This window comes from Aquila chrysaetos, chromosome 5 (genome assembly GCF_900496995.4).
Source record: "Aquila chrysaetos chrysaetos chromosome 5, bAquChr1.4, whole genome shotgun sequence".
Taxonomy (NCBI): Eukaryota; Metazoa; Chordata; class Aves; order Accipitriformes; family Accipitridae; genus Aquila; species Aquila chrysaetos.
The window spans coordinates 8,469,621-8,494,230 of NC_044008.1; the positions used below are offsets into that span (position 1 = coordinate 8,469,621).

Here is a 24,610-nt window from a genome sequence, read left to right on the forward strand (position 1 = left end):
AAGCCACCAGAGAGCGACATCATGTTCAGCCACAGTAAGAACTAAGTTGCTTCCTAAAGCCAAGTTTTGAAGCAACTTGCTTTTTAAAAACAATAAAAAAAAAAAAAAAAAAAAAAAATTCTCACCCTTCAGTATTTTAAGCAAAGTAACAGTTATGACTTAAGAACTGCTTTGCAAATTCAACATGCACATATAGGGGCCTGCATTATTATGTTCCTGTCCCTCCACTGCTCAAACTCCAGTCTTTTCACTGCTCAAAATACATACCGATAAGGCATGAACGATGATCTGTTCTGGGGAGGCTGGAGCAGCAGCAGCAGCCGTTAGGGTCATGGTAGGACTAGTCGTCAGCGTTAAAGGAAGGCCTTGGCTTGAGCTTGTCTGTAGTAAATATGTACCTGGTGTTCCAGTCGGCTGGAGATGGAAAGACTACAAAAGACAACACAAGTTTAATACCTAAACACACTGCCTTCCTGGGCCACACTGAGCACTCAGAGCATGTTTGTTTACATGAACTAGTCTAACTGTAACTCCCCTGGAAAACAAACAAACAAATCCAATCCCTACTGCATTGATTGCTGTACTGCACTCAAGAAGTAGAAAGAAACCCATCCATAACCTTAGACTACCAAGACAAGTACTAACTAAGGCCAAGAGTCAAGCAGGACTGTATTATGCTGTACAACAGCAGGTAAGAAAGGAACAAATTCAACTTACTCTTAACATGGAGAAGAAAGAGAAACTGTGCTATAAACTACTGAACAATGGAACTGAGAGAATCTTTACTTACTGGGAGCTTCCTCTGGCTCCGTTATGTCAGACTTCAACAAGACAACAATGAGCACAAAGGAAAACTTCATAGCACTAAGGCATTAAGACAGATTTAAAGCATTTAACTGTAATTCACATTTTACTCCACAGCACTAATGAATTACACTTTCAGAAATACATATTGCTTTGAGCTTTTAAGTTTTGGATCTCTTAACTTCCACTTTCCACTTGAGAACTATTTTTTTGGGAAATGCACAGTTCCATAGTCTAAGAAGTAGCTGTGCTTCAAAGAAAAAAACACAGTAACAAATATCAGTTCTCTGTTACTTACTGGAAGAATCTCAAAGGTCTGTAGTGTTCCACTGTTTAGTGTTATTGTCTCAGAGTCAACAGTAGCAGCAGGGGAATCGGTTGAGGCTGCAAAAGGAAGAAAAAGAGGAAAAATAAGTATGTAAACCAAAATGTTTCAGCCCTGCAGAGAGTGTAACATACTATAATTACTACATAGCAGAGTACTGTTAATTCCAGTAAGAGGAAAAAGAAAACTGGCTTCAATCCTAATGACAAGATTCTCTGATTGGTACCCAAGATACAATACTATTTGAAGAGGGCATTCTACAATCCAAAAAAGCAAAAGAAAGAAAGAATGGGTTTAGTGCACAGGGATAAAAGCTGACAAATAAAGTTATCTGAGGTGATCTAATTACTTTTTGTTAATGAGATTTGTAAGAGGTTCTGGTGTAATAATATCCTTTGGATCATGTATAACTTGTTTTAAAATGGTGTCAGGTTTAATATTGCTGTATTTCCCATGGACCTCTTTTTTTTTTTTTTTTCTGTATTTTTAACCTTTTCTGCCCTTCACAGTATGTCCACCACTGATGAAACATCAGATGCTCCACAAGATATTTGCCTACCCTGTGTATTATGATTACAGTGTATAAAAGCTGTAAGTATTCTTACTACAAGTGTGTAATTATTTATGCAATTATCTCCATTAATTCTAAAAGTAACGAAGAGAAGCATTGAAAACAGTTTACATATCAGACATTTCAAGATCACCAGGTCCAAACAGCTCATACCCAAAGCTTTATAAGATATCAAAAAAACTATTCAGAGCTGTAATCATGATTTTTACTTAAGTCTTAAAAAACTCAGAAGTTCCAGGAAGCTGGAGGCAAATTAATACTTTGCCTGGGATAATCCAGTAATTCCATAAATACTGAAAGGGCAAAAGACCTACATGACGACAGCAGTGCTCCAAGCACTGGAAACTTGGCCATCTCAGACTCTGTAGCTTCAAAGTAGAATAATTTTGGTCTCTTAAGGAGATACAAACTCTGATTTTGAAGCTTTTATTGTTGGAGTGGCATGTTCAAGGGTTCCTGCTGCAGATTTCCTGGCACTTAGTAGCAGACAGCTGTGAAGTGTGGCTTGTCTGTTACCTAGCCAGTTATGTTCATAAAGCTTACAGCAATTACCCCTTTGAAACCTTGAACCTTCTATCAAATGCAGCTGAAAGTGGCTAATAGGTTCAGCTCTCATGGGATTGGGAAAGACAGAATACAAAATTCACTTTGATTACACAAACAGAAATTCTTCAGGAAAGCAGACTAAAATGGGGAAAAAGGCTTGTTAGGCAGACAGGGGTAAGTGACATCACAAAATAAACATTACAGGATTCAATTCAGAAAGGACGAAAGGTTACAGAATACCAGCACATCTTGCCTGCTCATCAAAACCCAATAGCTTTGACCAAACTTGGTTCAAAGTCTGAGCCCACTGACATATTACGTCAGATAAAAAGTTCTTGGCTTGGTATTGCGCGTCATTCTAATTAAAATTTAAACCAGATAAAATGAAGATGGCACTTAGTAAGTAGATTAAGATAGGCTAATCTAATGAAATTATAAGCAGGAAATTGTTCACCAAATGCCTATCTAGTCATAGTCTGAAGAATCAATTCTTAGCCTGATTAATTAATTTTGTAATCAGCAAGACTGAAGCACTGCATTTTCCTAATAAAATTCACAAGTGACAAACAGTGCAAAATAGTATATGATGGAGATGACAGGCTGCATATGGGGTGACTGGATTGGAGTGACTGGAGTTACTTAGTAAGATTAGTTACAAAACCAAGCAATAAGCGCTACAGCCAAGGTAGACCTGGTAATAAATGTTTGATAATGAGCAAAGTTCATCCTTAAGAGCGCGGGAACCACCAACTTAAAAAAAAAAAATACAGTGGCTAGAGCAGATCATCAGCTGAATGTCAGTGTGACTCGGCAGCTAACACTTTCCAGAGTGTTTGTGCCTAGAAATAACTGCATAATAAACAGCAGGACTAGAAGAAACAACATTATATACCCTCCCTTCAGTGTCCTTCATCAGAACTTAGGGACAGCAGTGTATATATTTTACAAAAGGAGATCTTGTACATGATATTTATTGTTCTGGACAAGAGCTACCAGAAGAAACTTAAGGAATAAACATATACACTGTACCTTCATTAGGAGGCTTGTGTAATTCAAAGAACATGTCATATGGCAAGCTCTTCTGTGCATGCACACAGACAGACACCTACAACCCATATGTCCAGGCACTCCAATTGCAGCTTCTTGGTACTATTGCCACAGTAATACCTTCATTTGCCTAACAAAGTTAGAAATGGGCAAATGGAATCCAGAAATCCTTAATCTGAAGTTATAGCAAGACCAAAGCAGAATTAATAAAATTCTCTAAGACATGCCCACTCCTCCTTCACCATCTTAACATAAGAAAGCTTTAGGTTTCATTAGAGGACATCGAGTCGTTCGTTTCAGCTACTTACAGACATGTGTAATCTGGACTGGAATCTGCAAAGCTGCCACAGGGCTTGGTGCGTTGCCTGCGTTCTCCTCTAAGCGAGCCACTCGAATCTGCACGTGCTGAACCCCCGAACTGGAATTAGTGTTTGGTAATCCACTTCCAGATTTGTTCTCCGAAAGCTGGTGCCCTGGATTGTTTTTTTGGTTCTCATGGAGTTGTTTAAGACCCTTTATCAGCACTGAGAGAAAGAATACTCACGCTAAAGCATGTTGAAGAAGCACATTTGAAATGCTGCATGTGAGATTTATCCAAGATGGAAAAAGTAACCAAAATCCTTCTGAATTTGGAACCTAAACAATTTATAGAGATATATCAACTAGAAACTTAGCACATACATAAAACACATTTATAGTCAACTACTGGAGTGAACTTCATTTTCTCAAGGAATCTAGACATTTTAGGATGCTTGGGAAAAAAAAAAAAAAGAAAACCTCATAAAAGTTTGGACCTCTCTAAAAACACATATAGTATATCTCCAAGCTACAATCAAGTTCCAGTATCATTAATTGTGTAATGCTGCTATAAGAAGTAAACCCTCCAATCTTACAAAACATGGCAGTGGATTTGTTCAAGAGGTTGACAGAAGTGTCACTGGAAATAGGGAGGAAAAGAGAATTAATCTTGCAGTGGCTACACTACAATTCTTTGTCTGTGCATGAAGTGGCCCATTACTCCAATAAAACTGCCCACCTTTCTTCCCTGTGATCGCTTTGGTCCCACTGAGGGAGTGGTTGACATATATATGGTTACAAAAGCTGAGGCCTCTACTTTTCTAGCATTCAATACAGCAAACTGTTTAAACATCTCCCACTCTTGACACCATGACGTTTCGTCTGGGAAAGAGAGGGGAGCCTGTTGATTCAGTGGCATATTTATATTATAGATTATTTCATGCAACAACTGTCTATTAATGTATGGTAAGCATAACAGGGCTACCCTCTCAATTGCAGCCTCCAGGCATGACTAATATATAACCACACTGACAACCACAGCAAAAGTGTCCATTAAATTACACCTTTCATTATGACATGACTAATCTCTCCGAGTTTAGTTCCTCTCCCCAAGTCAGAGAAAAGGAGGGCTGAAGGTCACGGAGACTGAAATACCCTTTGTCTCAGGCACTAGTTTCTCCAACCAAGAATGAGAAAATGCTATGAGACACCTATTCTGGGGAGCTTTATACTCCCAATTCCTCCCCTCATCCTCACTGTGCAGCTAGTTGTAGATCTACCTTCTGTCTACAGCTAAGGTTCAGCACCTCACACAGATTACATTTTAAAGGTAACAGATCTAACCTGAGGTGATACTGCTAGGCTGCAGATATATATCCTCTTCCACCTGAAGAGGTCACTGCCCTCCATACCAAAGATCATCATCATCTGAGATCTGCCAGCTGAGCTGCTTAGATACATGCTCTCACTTTAGCCAAAGTGAGGGGAGTTGGCAAAATCTACAGTTTAGGTGTATACATCAGCTTGGCTTGTTTCGACTGAAACACTTAAGAATTGCTTGTAGGAGCAATTCAGCCAGCAGATCCAAGGGGCCAGTAAGTTCCAGCAAAGGAGCAATGTGCTCGTTGGCCAGCAATGCTGTAAGTAGACAACAAAATGCAGCCTTATTCCTCTGATATTTGTGAAAGGAGCTTTCAGAAGAGAAGTGTGCAGATAGTACATTACCAGGGAATGAAACATCTTTGTGGTTTGCAATCTGTCTTTTAATGGTCCACCATTTACTCCGAAGCCACTGTGGTGAGCGGACACTACTCCATCCTTCAGCTAGTAAATCCCAATTGATGTCATTTTCATCAGAAACTTCAAGTTCCGCTATCCTGGCAGAATACAGAAAATATTTACCTGTTAGAAACTACCCTCCAGACTGGAAGGGGTGTTGCACATCTCCAGTCTTGTCACACGTAACAGCGGCAAAATGGCATGCTAGTGAATAGTCCATCAGAGCTCATGAATTGACACAGGCTTCCAAGGCGCCACGCTGCCAGAGGTCAAGCAGAATCATAAACAACAGAAGATGGACTAGACCTGTTAGATGATCCAGTCCATCTCCTTGCCATGCAGGATTATTCTCCTTATTTACATATACATTAGGACTTTGATCAGATTATTGTGAAGCATTCCAAATGATGGTACTTGCATCTTTTCTCTTTGGAAAACCATTCCCCAAATACATCTCCAAGGCAGCAAATACTTCCTGAGGTTCACTCTGAACTTTCACTTAATTAATTTCATGTTATGATATTTACTTCTGTTTTCTCCTAAATAACACTCATCCGTCCTTAACACAGATTTTTGCCTCCTCTCAGATGCTTCTTAGCCAAAGTAGATGAAGTTAACTACAGTATTAAACAGTTCCTCATAAATCAAACCCATCAGGTTCTCCAGGTAAGGGACAGTCTTCACGTAGTTTTGGCAGATGTTATGCACACACTGGATTCTACCAGAATCTGTTTGAATACTATAAATATCTCTGAACTGCCTCCAGCTCATCTGTACATGGAACATATGAAAGACAGGTGAACAACAAGAAGGGAAAAGATTTTTGTGGAAGTTAAGAAAAGTACTCTTCACAAACCAAGCAATAGCACTGAACACTCTTGCTAGCTTAAAAAAAAAAAAAAAAAAAAAAAAAAAGAAAAAAGGAAAAAAGAAAAAAGCTACCAAAACCAACCCTGCAGGATGAGTTAAGGATATCTGGACAGACCAAAACAGATACCATTTGTACAGAAATATTAAGAATTATAACCAGCACATTCTGAAATGTGGAATCACATTCCTCATTTTGAGTTCATGTCAAACAGCTTCAGTAAATTAGTGAATATTGCTTTGTAAATAATGCTTAGATTCTCTGGATGTCTTGGCTTTTTATTCCCACCCAAAACTATCAACCCATAAAAATCCACTGGCTAAAAAGCCTGAGTTAAAGGCATTCAAAACGGGAGGAGGACTGGAGAGAGCAAAAGATTTCCAAAGTTACTACCAGGTTGCCAGTTCAAATGTAGTCAAAGATGCTGATATCCAATCAGTGTTTGGTGGCCTACATGAAATTAATTTGCAGTCTCGGTTTAGTTCTTTGTAGACAAGACGTCCACATCACAGAAACCACCACCACACTTGACCCTTGTTGGTCATCTCAGCAGAGAGGCCAAGGACTGAATGGGCAGGGAGACTGAACTACCCTCCAGTTAAGGGTTAAAGCGCATTGGTGGGGCAATGTGTGGGAAGCTTGCACGGTCGCTGCCTGTGCTGTACCTTTTCTGTGGAATAAAGAAGACTTCAGTCTCCAGGGTTTTCAATCTGACACCTTTCACGAACACTAACATTCACTAAAAAAACAAAAAACAAAAAATATGTTCAATAATAAATCTCTGGGAACTGTAAACACAGCAGTGATTTTTGGAGGGTTCTAGAGTTTTTAGTGTCTAACAAACCAGCAAAATGGACCCCAATGGAATCCTGCTAGCGTCATGTATTACAAACCTTTAAAAGTAACTAAAATAACAAACCTCAAGATCAGATTTATTTCATCTTCCTTGGTCCACTCAGTGCCCCCACTTTGTTTCCAGTTGAGATAGTTGAGCCATTTAGAGCGGCATTGCTTTTCAGAGCGTGTCCCGACCCGTTCTGCCACGGCAGCCCATGATACACCTTGTGTGACAATGTCACCTGGTTCTGTGCTAGTTAGCTCATGCACTACTTCTGCTAGTCTTTTTTCTTCTTTCTCTGTCCACTTTCCTGAAAGAGAGAAAAGCCCTCCAACTTAACTAACAGGAGATGGCCTCTGTTCTGCTCTGTAACACGTCAACAAACATTTAGCTTCAGTGCCTTATTCTAGATGCAAATATTGACTTGTGAAGAAGATATAACTGTTCTTACTTACTAACAATTTATATTATATCCATTCTTGATTAAGAAATGCATAATTCCATCATTTTGCTGCCAAGTTTCTTTCTCTTCTCTTCCTCTCGCAGATGAATGAAGGTGCACAGAACTTACCAAAATACTGACCAAAGCAAACTGGTCCAAGCTACCTGAATGGTATTAGTTGAAGTAAATTAACCACACAGCAATTTAGTATTCGGTAATGACGTGAGGTCTGACTAAATTTTCCTTCCATTTGAATATATACACTACAAAATAAACAATACTTTACTCCTAAAGTGCACCTGTCTCTTAATTGACAACAAATATACAGCGTATGTTTACTTTACTCCTAAAGCACACCTGTCTCTTAATTTACACCAAATATACAGTGTATGTTTATAAACATCAAACACAAGGGAAAGTACTTTTTAATCCACCTCAATAAAATATGCTCTAGTAGCACAACATACAACAGAAAATGGACTGCAAAAATAAACTGTGTTCTGATCTTTTAGAAGTGAAACTGGAGAAACCTATACCAAATACATTCTAAAAACGTCCCCAGATTTCACATTGCAAGTTCCTCAGTTTAAGGTTACAAATCTCTGAAACCACCACTGACAAAGGCGATAGAGTTTTAACTAGAATATCCATTACTGACACCAGCATTTACCTCACCTGTGTTGCAGGTATCCTTCATCAATCTACATCGATCTTTTACAGATGAAGCACTTCTCCCCAGTGCAGCTCCTATTGTGGCCCAATCGTTACCATGCTTTATTCTCAGCCTAAATAGAAACATGCTCATTAGCACTATATCCAGTTATGAGTTTACCAAAATATCAAATGCGATCTAATAAAAACAGGATGAACGTGAAGAATGGGGAGTCACTTGATACTACAGGATTAATACTTTCTATCATCACTGCTGATTTTTCTATGTTTCTAGAAGCCTTTGGGCCAGCTAAACCACAGGATACTCACTTACAAAATGCTTAATATCCAACTACCTTGCAGGAACGTTGTGAGGCTTAATTACTGTGTTAATACAGTACGAATGTTTAGATAAACAGTCAACACCCATTCTACACAAGTTCCTCAGGGTTTTCAGATGGTATAGAGTTCACCTGAGAAATCCAAATAATGCCCAATGAAAACCCAGGCATCCTACAATTTAAATCAAGCAAACCACTGCATAATCATTTTCATAATTTTAACTATTATTTTCCTCCCACACATGACAACAGGTTGCTTAACATGTTGAGCCATGACTACTTTTGACACGTCTGGAACCAAAGGCACCTTGTGAACGACACAAACCAGCTAAACTGATCCAAACATATCCATCAACGCAATGAAATACACTCCCTTCCTTCCTTCAGTCCAGCCTGGTTTCTTCAAACCGCTCAACACTGGCAAGCTGCAAAAGGAGATAAAGTCTGCAGCCCCTCCTGCTTCATCTATCAGGTTTACAGTCAAAATCAAAAAGCCTTGCTGACTATTTACGTCTCTCTCTAATACTACATAAGGGAGATCCTACCCTTGACCTACCACTTTCTTTAGAAATAACCTTTGCTCAGGTTTCCTAAAGAAAGGGAATGTCTGTTTTTCACAAACATAACTGCAAATGTTGACTGTGCTTGTTAAAATCTGAAGCATTACTAGTTCCAACAGAAGGCTTGCTTTAGAACTTTGTTGCGTATTGCTTACGTCCTGAATACATATTAGAAAATATATTAAAAAAGAAATCCAAATGTAGTTCAATTCTCTTCAGATTAATTTAGTGACCACTATTTTCTGATAGAGTTGGAGCAGTGAAATATACTTGTAACTTTTCAGTGATTTCATATAACAAAACCTGTTAAAACTACTCAAGCTACTAAATATAAACAAGGTAGCATGACCTTGTTAATAATAAGACTTACTCTTTAAGCTTTTCAATTTCCTCAGGAGTATACCTAAGCAACAGGTAAATAAAAAGACATTATTTTAAACAGAAAGCATACAGCATAAATATTTTTGTTTTACTAACCACACAGTACACATTTAGTTACAACAAGAGATTAAGGAATTTCAGTTCTAAGAACCAATCTGACTGAATGCTTCAAAAGAATGTGAAGAACAAATGTCATTTTCCACACTAGTGCATTTCTAAGGTTATCTGGTCTAACATTCCTCTCATTTTCCAGCAAAATTCCTCATTCTTGGTCATCTTACTACTAAGAACAGAATTAAAATTTTGTGTATTAGTCTCAAAACCCAGCTATTTTTTCCTTCGTGTCTCAGTTCACAATCACCATAAGGCTGACTTTCCATTAAAAAAAAAAAAAAAATCAGCATTGAGATGGTATTTTTAATTTTCAACTACCTTTAAAATCTAACATCCTTTTCAGCACTTCTGGATGGCGCCATACCCACTGCTTTACAGATGGGCAAACTAAGGGCACAGGGATGAAGATCAATTAGCTCAAAGTCACAGTTCCAGAAGGAAACAACAACTCAGCAGATCCATGCTTGTGTCAGTCTTCTAATCATATCAGAATTCTCTGCACCTTTGTTTTCTTTTTTTTTTTCTTTTTTTTTTTTTTTTTAAGTTGTGGATACCATCAACTTAACACAACAATTGTCAAGGTTGATCTACGAAATCAGCAGATGTGACGTATGATTAGCAAAAGCTAGGTCTGTTTGGCTAGAACCTTCTCTCTCACATATAACATGTCAAACATTAAATATATGACCCTACTCATAGCAATAAAACCATGCAGCATTAGAGGTTTTCATACTTTCCAACATGGTTTCTGTCATCATACATGCGAAGAACTCTTCTATAGACAGCAAAGAGAGGCCGATTCAGACCCCAAGCTATTGTCCTGTAGAAATCTTTTCTTTCATCTTTTGACATTTCAAATATAATTTCAGTGGCATCTTTTATTCCACGGGCCTAGAAGAAAGCATTTAAAAAAAAAACAAAACCAACCACAAACAAAACACCTTAGATAAAGTCTCCTAGAAATCGAGAAGCAGAACATTTAAGAACTAAAGCCTAGCATACTATTATGCAACTTTCTATGTATCTCAAATACTACTGTCCAAAAGTTAAACTGAGTATTTATGAATTAGCTACTTCAAATACAAACCCTTGAACACTAGGGGGGCGGTTTGTTGGTGGTTTGTTTTTTTTTTTGTTTTGTTTTTTACACCAGAGTCCAGGTAGACATGGAAGCTCTAACTTTCATCCACATTAAAAAAAAAATCTGCCCAAATGTATATTTAAGATCAAAAATTGAACTGTCATTTAGAACATCATGGAAAATACACCGTAGTGGAATTAGCCCGGGGTCATAAAAGGGAAAGTTGTCAAACAGTGCTATATCAATTTATTACATAGTTTTAGATATTCCTTATCTGAAAGCATTTTTTTTCAATTAAACTACTCTTCTTGTTCTGATGGAAACTCGAAGTAAATTCAATACAAAAACACTAGAGTTAAGTATAAAAGGAAAGTTTTAGTTTAACTTCAGCTTAAACTAAAAATCACTGTATTTCAATTATTCGAAGCAGTACAAGAAAGCAGATAAATGGGAAAATAATGAATCCAACAAGTTATCAGTAACTCAAAAAAGTTATTTAGCTAGCTTAAAAAAGCTTCTCTAGATTTAAAAATTAATATTACCTATGAATGATTTTGTGGCAGACATCCTAATACACATGTGGGCAAGCACACTTTCTACAACTAATACCGAGGATTTTTATACCAATGAAGACTAAATTCAGGGCTTTTTTTGATCCACAAATGAAGGATTCTGAACCTGTAGTACCCAGGCTATATATTCTCAGCTGTAAGGGCTCAGCTCAAAAATTCTCAGCTGTAAGCCTACCGCAAATATGACTTATGGGCAATTGTCACTCTCAGCATGTTAACTGCATGCCTATTTTTACACTGAACTCTGACACCGATATATTAAGGGGAAGAAAGCAGATACAGGCATCCTGTCAGCATAGTAAACAAACACAGATATGGCATCAAAGAAGTCTGGAAGTTGTATTCAATGCTTTGTAAGGAAAATTATCTCTACTCTGATTGCCATTTTTTTCGTCCGCCTTCATCAAAGGTTTCATGAGTGATGCATATTCAGAGAAAGAGATTAAGCCAATTGAGCATCCTGACATGAAATTTTAAAATGGGTTATATTCAGTACACAAATTAAAAGCAATGTTATGTTCAGTAGTCTTAAATCCTGTGTATGGATACAATTTTCTCATGTATTTCAAATGAGTAATGACCACTTCTACTACAAACTGATCAGAATCACTTATTGCCTATTCTGGGAAGTACTAAAGAAAGTTGGTTTCTAGCAGGAGCTGCCTCACCACGCCAACTAGCAGATAACATACTCCAACACATACCTTTAAATAACGCTCAATGTTACTCATCAAAATGTCAATTTCTTCCTTTGACCACATCCCTTGCTTCCACTTATGGCCTGAAAATAGAAATGACAAACTAATTACTGAAGTGAAAGTCAGCAAAACAACAAGAACAGAAATATCAGAAAACACAACCCTCACTACTGCAATGAACAACGAAAAGAGTAATTTTAGCTACTTTAACTAGAATTAATTTTAAACAGATGTTATTTCAGAACTGATAAACAATCCCTAGTAACCGTCCACTAATGTTTAAATAATGTGTCAGACCCCTCTTCAAAAACATGCATTTCTTCAAAACAGAACAGCCACACTTTCAGGCTATCTCTTCAGCCATAAGTAGAAAATTTCTGTCTTTAAACTGACAGCTGAAATTTCCACGCACGCAAATGATTCCAGAAGCTGGGACTTAAGATGTGACTCATAATACTACTTGAGGAATTGGCAACAACGTGGGGTTCTCTTATATGCCTTATCACTTCCCAACATGTGAGTAGTGCTACCTACTGAGAGTGCTTTTCACAGATGTAAATCTCTACCTAGTCTGTTTTGACAAGCTGGTCCCTATCTCTCTCCTTTTGCATTGAGAATAACGCCCAGTGGTCAACAGTCAAGACTGATGGCGAGTGTTTTACTCCCAAATAAAAGTGGTAAACCAATAGAAACAAACATTATGCTTTGTCTCTGTCTATGCCCTTAGTAACTACAATGCCAGCTAAGCTTTAAAAGCAAACCCAATCAACTTTATTCAGAGAGAAAATTTCAAACCTGAGGTCTATCAATAAAACATTAAAATGTTTCTACCCTAAATTTATATATATATTCCTCTTTTTTCCCCTCATGCTCATACCATACTTAATATTAACAATTGCTTATAATTAAGATTATGCTGGTGACCCAGTTTACATACTGGTGTGTGCTGGCTATCTGCCCATCTCTTCTCAGAAAAATCAGGGTACTTCCTTCTCAGCCTGCTAATTACCAGAGCTGAGGCAGAACACACCAAAGAGACTGTTTACTCAAATCCAATTATAATGAAAAGTACAGGCATTATTACTAACTCTGTTGGAACTGATGAGAGAAAACTCTTCCCTTGTGCCTGATGGCTTCAATCTCTTCTTCCAAAGCTACAGAGACATACCAACAATCTTACTACTGTAGCTGTGATTCACACCTCTATCCAAGCATCTGAACTGACTTAAAGGGACACTGCTACTCTTTACCGGCAATAACCTTTAATACCCAACTATTTTAGGAAAGGAAATATATTTTGCACTTCACATGTTTGCATATTCAGTGCCAAGATTATTATAACCTGCCCACAGGTCATAAAAGAAATCATTATCAGGTGGAGACTGTCAGGCAACACACATCAAATTCTTAGCTACTGTAAAAGGAGATACATATAGTTATTCCTCCACAGCTGATCTCTGTAACAAAACATGGAGACCCCAAGAAAAGTTCAGCTAGTATGGATTCTCAAATATTTTTCTTGGCATATTTCACTGGAAATATCTTCCTCAAATTATTAATCTCTTAATTAGAATCATCAGATTTAGTGCCCTCATTCATTCGCAACTGTAAATGCCACTGTTGCTCAGTTGATACGCCTGTGAGACAGCTACAAATGCAGTAAGTTTCTAATATATTTAACAAGACACACATCAAACATGAGGCCACCAAGTCACATGAAAACAGTCATTTATCTCTCTGCCAAATCACCAGTACATATTCCTCCAGTCACAGCTGAGAATGTGCGGCTCCCAACCCAAGTCCTTTACCACTGGCTACTGAAAAGATCATAACCTCTGTGCTTCCTCTCACCCTAGAGCACAGGAACTGTAGCAACATGATTTCTCACTATTTCTACCCAGCTGCCTTCAGTGCTGTGATACAAAGGGACCTCTTTGCTATCCCATCCCTGCCCCACTCATTGGACTGAATACTGAAGAGCTTTGAAGCCCTATAAATCTAATAAATAAGGACAGAGAAAATGGGGAGAAATTACTTACTGGCTATTAGAAGCAACTGTTAGTGCACACTTGGGACCACTGAGTGGTCATTGACATAGTTGCTCAGCTCCCTTTCTCTGAATTTTCCGTATCCAACACCCAGCTTCTACATGCCTCACCCACATTTTTTCACTGACTCAGCAGTATACTCAGCTCTCTGGAGTAGAACTCACTGGGCAAGAGATCATTTGCTTCTGTGAGAGAAAACCATTACTTTCTTTCCTAAAGTTCTCTAGTAAAAAAGGGAGTTGCTCTGGACTGACTGAAAAAGATTTAATTTTTTTTTCCCTAGAAAGACATAAAGTCAGGGTAAGAAAAACAGTAGAGAGACTGAGGAAACTGGAGAGCCAACATGTCTTCATTTGATGCTAAGTTGTTTCTCTAGGTTTAGAAAGGCACTTCCCTGGGGAGGGGGCGGAAATAAAGCTCTAAAGTTCAGCAGCTACTACATGATTATGCAGATACATATTGAAAAGGAGGAATGCCAATGGATTGGTAGTTTTAGGAGTAGCGGTGACTATTTCGGTAGATCCTGGTCTGCATGATCCCTCTACTTCTGAAGCAACTCCATTCCAGAAACTGTTTAAGATGAATCACAACATAGTAGCCAGACCAGTAAGTCCTGCTTGGAGGAAGATGTATTCACCTGAACACAGATTAATTTTTTTCCTGGTGTAGCCCCCTCTGACTGCAGCTTCCCATCTCCTAACCAGGTAGAAGTGCAAACAGAGCAAACGCAACTGTCTGCCCCATCTGTGCTGACACACATTATCTACAGCAGTTCTCTACCACAGCCACTAGAATCACTGTCACCACTGCAAGCATGGCCCCTCTTCCTCTCCAAGTTTATCCGGAGTTCCAACTTTCTTCTTGCATACAAAGTGCAAGAGGGCCAGTGAAGACTTAATGCATTAGATGTCTCAGCTTTTTTAGAATCAGTCTTCTCAAATATCTTCACTAAAAAAGCCAGACCAGAGATTGCTTCATGCAACCTGCGAAACGTTCTGAAACATTTGGAATAGCTTACACCTTTTTACAGCATGGAGAATTGCATTTGAAATATCCTACCTTTATTTGTTAGAGAATCCTTATCCTCTTTAGTTGTGAACCAGGCTTGACTAACAGCTGACACTTCTTCATTGCCCATTGGGGAGATTTCATCCAGCTGTTCATTCTGAAGAATCTTGAAAAGACCAATATGAAATCATCCAGTAAGATCTTCAGTTCTTTCTAGCACCTTGCATTTAACACGGAGGCATAACTTGAAGGAAAATGAAACCAGCACATCTAGTTACCTTGCTGACTGCTCAGAAAGTGACACTTTTTAGATATGGCATTAAAAGTATATTCACCTTTCTTAAAACACCTGAGTAAGATTTAGCATCTTAACACATATGTGATATGAGAATTAATTAGATAACATTCCTCATGCTGTTTAATGTAGAGTGAATATGAAGAGTCTCACTGGCTTTGGTGGAAAGACGACTATGTCCAGCATCTCCAATTGACACCTTTTAAACATGGTACACCCACAAGGAAAACTGTATGTAACTGTTAGGACTGGTGACAAGACAAAGCGTATTTAGGCCTGTTATAAAGCTGACTTCATAATCAAAGAATGACAGAAATAACAGATAAACTTGTCTTCTATGCAGATCACCACAGAGCAAGTAATTATCAGTGGGGGGTTACATCTATTACTGTTTACTGTATTGCTCTTTGGGCAGTAAGTTACGCTACAAATAACCTCTTTCATATATAAAATGATTCAATTGCACTTCTACAGAACAACACTTTACAAACAAGATCTGTGCTCAAATACATTCATTTCATGCTAAAAATAATCTTATTAATTTAATAAGCCCCTTCTGCTATTTGTTTCCTTTTTCATTTCAATTAAAAAAAAAAAAAAGTACATCAGAAAGGTCAAATTTGAAGTTTTACTGTACCTGAATCTGAGTAACAGTTCCTTCATTAATCTCATCTTCAGCTACCTCAGTGGTAGCAGTCATGGTCACCTCAAAGCTCTGATCATTTTCTGAAACTTCAGAATGTACAAGTTAGTTGTATACCTTACCCCTGTAACATTTTTTATGCAGGCTACAGGTTTTATAAATTGTTACCTTTGCACTGAAAATTTTAAAGAGGCCTTATTTGGTATTTACTTGTTGACTGAGTAAAATCATCAAAATGATTATCGACTGTTCCTCTTCATAAAATTTAAATAGGGGTTTTGAAACCTTCAGTTTTACACTTGACTGTAACTAAGACCTCATGTGAAACAAATAAATAAAAAGTGTTTGATCTGGTGCAAACACTTGGCACTGTATTAATGCTTCCTTTCCAGCCCTATCTTCAGTATTATCCAATTACTAAAGTACAACGTTCAAATCTTTTGGCTGTATTCTTTTTCCCCAGTTTTCCTTCAACTTCAACATGATAATGTGTTTACTTCTAAGGAGTTTCTACTAAATTCCACCAAATAAACAGCTAGTCTAGGTATTGTAAATCGGTATTTTAACTTCCTAGATCTGGTTTTTCCTCCCTTTGGGAGATTATATTGAACTATCTAATACTCAATCAACTCCCTTAAGACCAATTCAGCACGCAGCCTACCTTTTGTACAACAATCTCTACCTTAAAAAGACCACACATCTCAGTATTACAAAACACGGCAATACTAACTATACTGTTTGATCATTAGAAAAACCTAATTGCTCTTTGCAAGAGGAGAGCATCTAGTTCATTGTTCATTCACTTATCCTTCAACTTATTCAATGCACCTGTGCCTGCAGTCCTCCATCTGTAAGGCAGGTTTATTTTGCCAGTACTGTATAGATAACAATTGCTGCAAAACCATCCAAGGCTCTGAGAAGTAAAGATGATACCCAAGTATATTAATAAAATTTGAAAATAAAACATGCAAAATATTGTACTGTGATCCAGAGTCCACTTTTAACCTTTACCAACAGAAACATTTGCTACAAGAGTACATAAACTTAAAACAACTTACTTGGAACTGCAACAACAGAAATGCATGGAGTGGAATCATCAAGGCTTTGATCATCCTCTGATAAGCAAAGCCTCTTGTGCGGAGGAGGTTCAGTGCTGTCTTCAGAATCTACTTCATCAGCTTCTAACAACAAAAAGATGCGCAGGTTACTTTCTATCAATGAAGCGGAGCTTTGGACCAAGTTCTGTTAACAAAGTGGACCAAAACAAAAGGGAGAGGCAAACGTGATAGGTTGGTTTGGTGCTTTACTACTGCCCAGGAACTTGGTCTAAGTTATGGGCAGTAACAGTTCACATGCCGCCTTCAACACACATTTTCTGTGAGATTTTCTTTGTAAATTCCATCCACAGTCCATTACACACAAACAAACCCCTTAAGTCTACAGAAATTCGGGTACATGCTTGGTTCTAAGAACCCATTTCCACTGAAATAAATCAGAACAGCTATATCCTTGTTGGACACATACATAAAAAAATTTTGTGATTTACACCTAGTTTGACATTTAATCCGTCTTTAAACTGAAACAGAACAAATTGCAGCACAGTAGGCTGAATCCAAGTAGCTCTCAGAACTGGGGGCAGGGAAGTATGATGGTTGGATCAATGAAAAAAGAAGAAAAAAATTACTATGCAATACAATTCTATACCATTTTGAGGGCAATGAAGTATAAGGTTCCCTTCAGTGTCCTGAGTCAGTGTCACAGAGTTCACGGTTTCTACTGTCACTGTGTCAGACTCTTCTTCAACTGTGCTCATACTCAAACCTGAAAGAGCAATATACAGATTACTTTTCTTCAGTCAGACTGCCACTTTGACCATAGTGCTGCTTCCTTTATCTCAAACAACCAGCACAAACTCCCGTAGAGAATGATGGGTATCCGTCTGTTCTTTCACATGAACAATTCCATGGTTTAAGGCATTCACCTGCCTTTACTTTTTCCGCACACTTCTATATCGCACAGGGTAACATCAGGTAGTTTCAAAGATACTTTTCCAATTAAAAATAGTACCTAAACTCCCTATTCAGGAGCATTTGCAACCTACCACTATTTTTTTTTTTTTTAAACACAAACCTAGGCTATTACTTTTCCGCATCTGCTATTTTTTCTTTCACTAATATTTGTTCCACTGCTCATTTAATAATTTTACTATTATATAACCTAAAGCTAGCCAGGACTGAGAAATATTTTTGTAGTGTCATCCTACTCATAGCTGCACTATTTATAGATTACTAAATTGCAAAGTTTTAGTGTCCTTCCATGCATGTAACTAAATGTGAAGCTAGTATTTTTTCTTTAGCATTGAAACAAGATGAGCAACAGAAAAACTCAGTGCAAGCAATCACCAGTGTAAAAAATTACTCAGGAAGTTAACCAGGAGAAGCAGTATACACTGAAGTCTGTGAACCAGAGCAAAACAAAGTGCTTCCGATGATCTCATTTCCACTAAGTACTAAGAAGAAACCCAAAGCTTGCAAGAATTTCGATGTAAACTAGCACTATTACTAATCTTGAAATAAAACAAAACAAAACCCCACAAAAAAGTTGTAATCCATCAAATACAAAGAAATAACATTTTCTGCTGCACAAGCTAAATGGAATCACACAAAAAATATCCAGGAACTTTGCAATGTTCTCATCAGTTTTGAGCACCTGGGTTTGGTTAGTCTTTGGCAGAGCTTTGTAAAAAATAAGATATCATCTATTTCTCCTTGAAGTGCTCAGTCTTTTTTTATGTTTTCTCATATGTCAACAGCAGAAAAAAAATTACTTGTAACTTTTATTTTAAAGCCAAAGTGCAGTTATCAACAATTTTAACTTACATTGTTAAAAAAATCATTGACTATAGCTTTAAAAAAACCAAAAAAATCAATCACAATTACATTACAAAGCTTCCATGTATCACGCAGGGATACCCATATGCAAGTGGAATTTACAACCTGGATTTTAAATCCCATGTATAATGTTAATAATATTGCTTCAGCAGGAAATGATTTAATTTTTAATCAGAAAACATGTTCTTTGGTATTGAAGATTCCCAAGAGCAGTGTTTTCTTGGAAGGATAAAACTACTGCCAGTCTTTCAATAAAATTACTTATCACCTCTCAAGCTTGATGAAGATTTGGCACATCTTTAAGCACATGTAGTGACTGTTTCCTAGAATGAAGTGATATTACCCTTCTGAACATGTCAAAAATTTCAGATACCGTTGACATTTTACATCAGAGGGTTCTCAAATTTACTTTCATATCTACCATCAGCAACAGCTCCTTGCCACATGTAAGTGCAGCAGGCAGTAACTTCCTTGGGATTCATCTGCTTCTGAGTTTTACATCTTCTGCCCTATCCTTTACTAGAAGTGATGTTGCTGCACAGCTACAGTACTGATTTTTAAGAACCAAAGGAGGCATCATTAACTCTAAAACGTGAAGAAAGAAATCCAAAGTGTTATAGCTAAATTAGCCGACTGTAACTTCTTCAACTCAGTTTTGAGTTATTCATTTAACTTTCTGGGAGTGAACAAAGTGGGTAATTCTGGAGGACCAAAAGAAATAGATAGCTTCTCTTTTTCATGTTCATATGTACTTTCCGAACAACTTTTACTACAGGGAATGCTGTAGCAAAAATCCCCAAAGTTACATGAAATGCCAGAGAGCATTCTTCTTTAATTGTAACTTAACAAATAGCAGTAACATTTATTTTTCTACCATCAGCTGAAAACACTATTTTTCTTCTCACCACTATAAAGGCTTGAAAGACATGAAATTTATTTTTATAAAACACATTATGTCAATCACGTATTTCACCTAAAGCCAATCTAGAAGCAGCGGAAACCATAGCACCCTCCACAGGAGAAGACCATTCTTTCTTTTCATTGAAAGAGTACTGAAAACTGAATACAGAGATAGCAAAGCTGGGCCATTCTTTCATCAGTTACTCAGGATTTGCTAAGAATCAAAAACGACGTTTATAGGATTAGGCTCCCAAACCAAAACCACAGAGTAATTAGGTTTGTCCATTTGCATTCTCTCCCTTGCCAGTTTGCCATGCTAGAAGAGAAAAGAATACAGCATGGAAGGGTTCCACGCATCCAAACCTGGCATTTCCATCAAAGGTGGGGAAGAAGCTACACCACCATCAATAGGTGCTACCCTGTCACTTCCATACAGAGCTATAACAGGACTCTAAATAGACAACAGCTGAGGCACCACGCCTAACAGCAGCCCTGATTCTTCTGATCAAGTTAGACATCTACAGTTGTCCGCTTGAGCTCCCAGGTACTCCTTACAAAGCACCAAAAAATGTGCACAACACATTGTTGAAGGAACTGTGATTTCCTAAGCAGCACTCCTCCATGCAACTCCTGGACTGAGCAGGGTTTTATAACTGTTTGCCAATCTCCCAAGAACAGTTTATCCCAACAGTAAGTGCAGGCTCTCCGGAAAAAACAGTAATGTTCTGCGTCAGATACTTGAGATTTAGCATATCTCAAGTTTTCTGAGTAAAAGTAATAATAACCAAGCCTTTATAAAAACTTAGGAAGAGCCAAATCTTTGATTTGACTGGAAAAATTCCCATCAAGTTTAATGGATATGGCCTTGGATCTCAACTGAAAACTGACTGCAAAGAACATGAGGAGTCAAGTCAAAGTCAAATGCATATTTTGGACATTATTTTTTATTCACTAGACTACATAAATACAGGAAAACTGAAGGAAATAAACAAACTTGTTCTTTCGAAATACATTTACACCAGGACAGGAGTGCTAACTCACGAAGACATGAATTAGTGACCCAAAGGTGAGGTAAAAAAAAAAAAAAAAAAAATCCCGAATACCTGCGGTGGTTCTTCTGTGTGAATAGAAAACAATCTCCAGATCTCATAAAAATCACTGCTTTACACTTAAATAACGACGAAACTACCACGTATGCTGAAGACACATCCAATACAACATATGATGGGACCACCTGGAGTTTACGGTGAGCTCAGTGGAGAAAGCACAGTGCTGCTGCAGGAGACAACGCCCTCTGATGCAGGCTTCTTTGATACTGGCTGCAGGGACACTGTACTCGCCGATGTCCTTGATTTATCACGAGATGACAGCCGAAGCCAGGCTAAACAATGCCGTACCACTGCAGAGGTCTTTTAGGATGTGCCATGCGAATTCTGTTTAATACAGACACCTGCACATCCAGTACAAGTCTGCTCTTGAAAAAGTTACATACAAAGTTAATGACAGCCAATGTTCCTTAATTAGTGAGAATTACAACATGAGTAGTCTCATCACGTCCAAAGTATCACCTTCTTTTCCTAACTTCACTAAGTATACTTTTGAAAATGCATTGCTTTCTATTTAAAACAAAAAACTTGCTTTAATTTTAAATGCATGACACAAGACTTTTCTTTAATCCTTGATTCAAACACATTCTTTACAGAAATACCAATCTACCACTAATATTTTATATTCTGAACGAGGGTGTCAGCTTGTGGGGGAAGGGAACGCTGTTGGATGCACACACACTAACAGTGTGGATGTGTATTACAAAATGCAGTGAAGACAGCGTAATCTTAAATTTCTAAGATAGCAGCTTAAAAATCAGTGTAAATTTAATAAGCACTTTTTGGCTTGTTAGATTTTCAGGTGCGTTTACCAAATCCCACATTTTTAAGAGTTGCATTACAATTTTAAACAGGTTTCAACATCCAACCAAACAGATAGGAAAATACTTTGCCTGCAAGAATCATTTAATATAGAATCCCAATATAAATTTTCCACTAACGCCACATAATACAGCAGTTCTTATTTATTTGGGAAACGTGCAGCAGATTTAGGTACAAAAAACCCACAAAGCTGATTTTATACCACGTTACCAAAAAACTGAACATTTTTATACAAAATTCCTGTAATTCTTAATCATCTTCATCACGCAGATGGGCTCAATTATTCTGTGGGCTGTAAAAATTAAGCACTTCTAAGAAACAGTATTTTTACCCTTGCAGACAGAATTCTGTCATTATGCCTAGTCATTAACTGAATGTTATGTCTAGTCTTCTGTGGACTGTTGTAAATCTTTTAAAATTTCTACATGAAATTGTATTAAAGGCTGTGTTCTCTGCACTGGGCAAAATGTAAAAGTGTATTTCAGTAAACCCTGTAAGAAGCAAAAATTGAAGTTTATTAAGGGAGGCTTCCACTACTGAGGCATTTAACTGGAACAATCACATGGGATGCACTGGGATTTCAAGGCATTCATTCAAGAGTAACACAAAGGAAACAAAGTCATTAGAGGACCTCATATACCTCATATTTAAGGAAGCGTGACTGTTTAGTGTATTCCATACCAAGTCAATACTTCCAATACATAATCAGGAGTTTTTACTATTCAGCTAGTGCCAATTCTCTTATGCTATTATTCAACAAAAAACCACTTTTCTTCATACCAAGTGGGTTCCACTCAAATTTAAAATTCCACCACAGAGAAACTGTCTTTAACAGCTGCAACAACGGATGTAAAAGGGGACCAAACTGGACAAATATCAAACAGAAGGACCCAAAGACCTGAGTTCAAGGCATACAAAGATTTATTAAACTGTAACAACATGAGATTACAGTCCTTTAGGAACAGTTACGTTCCACTCATCAGTGGTATTTAGAGAAGTGGGCCATTACAGAAACGGAATATATGGGAGACACAATAGGACAAACTGTTCCCATTTGCATTGATCCAAATTTGGCAGAACTCCATGAGTTCTAGCCTATCCATTGATATTTTAATAAAGAGCATTGAGCATGCTTAAATGTCACACAGGGGAGGGGGGAAAAAAAAAAAAAAGCTAAGTCGTAGCTCTTTCAAAAGAAAAAAAACACAGAAAGTTGCAAGTTTTCTTTTTCAGTAATAGAAATGGCTCTCAGGCACAAGGTTATGACTATGGACAAAAATCTTGACAAGTATGATATGTACTAAAACAAATATTTTTTTTCCTTCATGTAAGTCCAGTTTCATTCTAAGCATTCCAGTAACTTCTTCACCTTTATAAACAACAGGCAGAAATTCAGCATGCAATAAAATATGAAAAATTGTTATCCTAACTGTACAAGGCCTAAGACTGATAAGCAAAGCCATGGCTCTGTTGCCTTCCGAGCCCAGAATTAATGCTCATAAATAAGGAACTATTAGAATATGTAAAATACAGTACAGACACATGGAGGTCTTTGTCTCTTAACCACTAAAAATTATAAAAGGTGGGTATATAAGACAAAAATCGGTATTTTTAGGCATTCTATTTATGGAGTTTTAATTACTGTTCAATCTTTTCGGTAAGTCATAAAACATCATCTAGGAAGTTTCAGTAAGTGTCCAGAAAACAAGAAAGAAATTGTTGCCATCATTATATTCATGTGGATTGACAGAAACGAGAATTTGAATGAGATGTGCCCATCTCATTGCAAAGCCTCCACCTCCTGGTTTTGCAAAGGGATTTTAACTATGCTGTCAAGAAGCCAACTTACATCTATGGCCAGAGCAGCGCTGGCAAACAAAAAGCATTTTCTAGATTACTTCAACACGTAACTTACAACGGCCAGGTGGGGCTGAACAATGGTAACTCTGAATAAATACATTCAAATACTATCTGTCAGCTAAAGAGATGGCTAGTAAAAGTGCAACACGCTTCACTGTGCCCAAGTGCACAACCAAGAATAAAGAGACCTGGAAAAAAAAAAGGGGGGGTGGGAAGGAAAAAAAGGCTTGTCTAACCAGAATCCTTTATTTTGGCAAAACAGAGAGCGTAACTCTAGTGCAGAAAAGCCTGGTACCGCTTTTAGATCCCCTGATCTTGGCAGAGTTACGCATTTCAGACTCCACTTAAAAATAAAGCCCCAAGCAACCTCAAATCACAACTCTCGCTGGAAAAAAAAAAGATGATGAAACAGAACAGATAAAAGCCAAAAGCTTAGGAAACCCCAACCGCAGACCCAGCGAGGGGAAATCGGGAGATTTAAAGGCGCTCGTGCAGGTGGCCTTTTATTACAGACATCGAGGTAGGGGGACAGCACTTTAAAACAGAAACAGCAAACAAACAAACAAAAAAAAGCCTCCCAAACCCAACCCGCACGCCGCCCTCCCGAGAGAGCCGAGGCTCGGCGATTTCCAAGTTTTCCCCTGCTCCGCCGCGCCCCCCGCCCCGTTCCACCATTCCTCCTGCGCAGCGCTCCCGGCGCCCGGCAGCGCCCCGGGGAGGCGGGGGACGACGGGCCACGGCCCGCAGCGGAAAGCCGGCGGCAGGCAGCGGGCCCGCCGGCCCTGCCCCAGCCCCCGGCACTGCCCCCAAGGCGGGGGCAGCGCCCCGCAGGCGGCGGCTCCGCGCCTCAGGGCCCGCCTCGGCCCCCCGCCGCCCCGCCGGCCGCCAGCGCCATTTGGTCCCGGGCCGCCGCCATTTTCCCGTCCTCTCGGCGCCCGGCGGCGGCGCGGGCCGAGCCCGCGAGCCCGCTCCGCTTGCCGGCCCAACCCGGCCCGGCTCGGCCCGCGGTCCGGCGGCGGCCGTAGGCGTGGGGCCGGCCACGGCCGCCTCCCCGCTCCTCCCGATCCCCCCCCCCCCCCCCCCCCCCGCCTCAGCCTGCTCCGCGCCGCTCCGCCGCTGCCC

General features: G+C 38.7%; 1 protein-coding gene across 5 annotated transcripts in view; it reads right to left on the reverse strand.

The window, feature by feature from the left end:
- The window catches only part of DMTF1 (cyclin D binding myb like transcription factor 1), a 30,804-nt gene that overhangs the window by 5,980 nt on the left and 214 nt on the right, over positions 1–24,610 (reverse strand). The window contains exons 2-14 of one of the 5 annotated variants that reach the window (XM_041123379.1): positions 17,614–17,730; positions 16,968–17,087; positions 15,904–15,998; positions 15,023–15,137; positions 11,922–11,998; positions 10,298–10,455; positions 9,440–9,472; positions 8,193–8,302; positions 7,157–7,385; positions 5,316–5,467; positions 3,602–3,817; positions 1,103–1,188; positions 268–429 (exon numbers count right to left, since the gene is read on the reverse strand). In XM_041123379.1, coding sequence (XP_040979313.1) covers positions 268–429; positions 1,103–1,188; positions 3,602–3,817; positions 5,316–5,467; positions 7,157–7,385; positions 8,193–8,302; positions 9,440–9,472; positions 10,298–10,455; positions 11,922–11,998; positions 15,023–15,137; positions 15,904–15,998; positions 16,968–17,087; positions 17,614–17,722 — 1,662 coding nt within the window. In that variant the 5' untranslated portion in view covers positions 17,723–17,730. Of the gene's footprint in view, positions 1–267; positions 430–1,102; positions 1,189–3,601; positions 3,818–5,315; positions 5,468–7,156; positions 7,386–8,192; positions 8,303–9,439; positions 9,473–10,297; positions 10,456–11,921; positions 11,999–15,022; positions 15,216–15,903; positions 15,999–16,967; positions 17,091–17,613; positions 17,754–24,610 lie in introns of those variants that run through there. The other 4 variants (XM_030013652.2, XM_030013653.2, XM_041123380.1 and 1 more) reach the window with 4 other exon arrangements.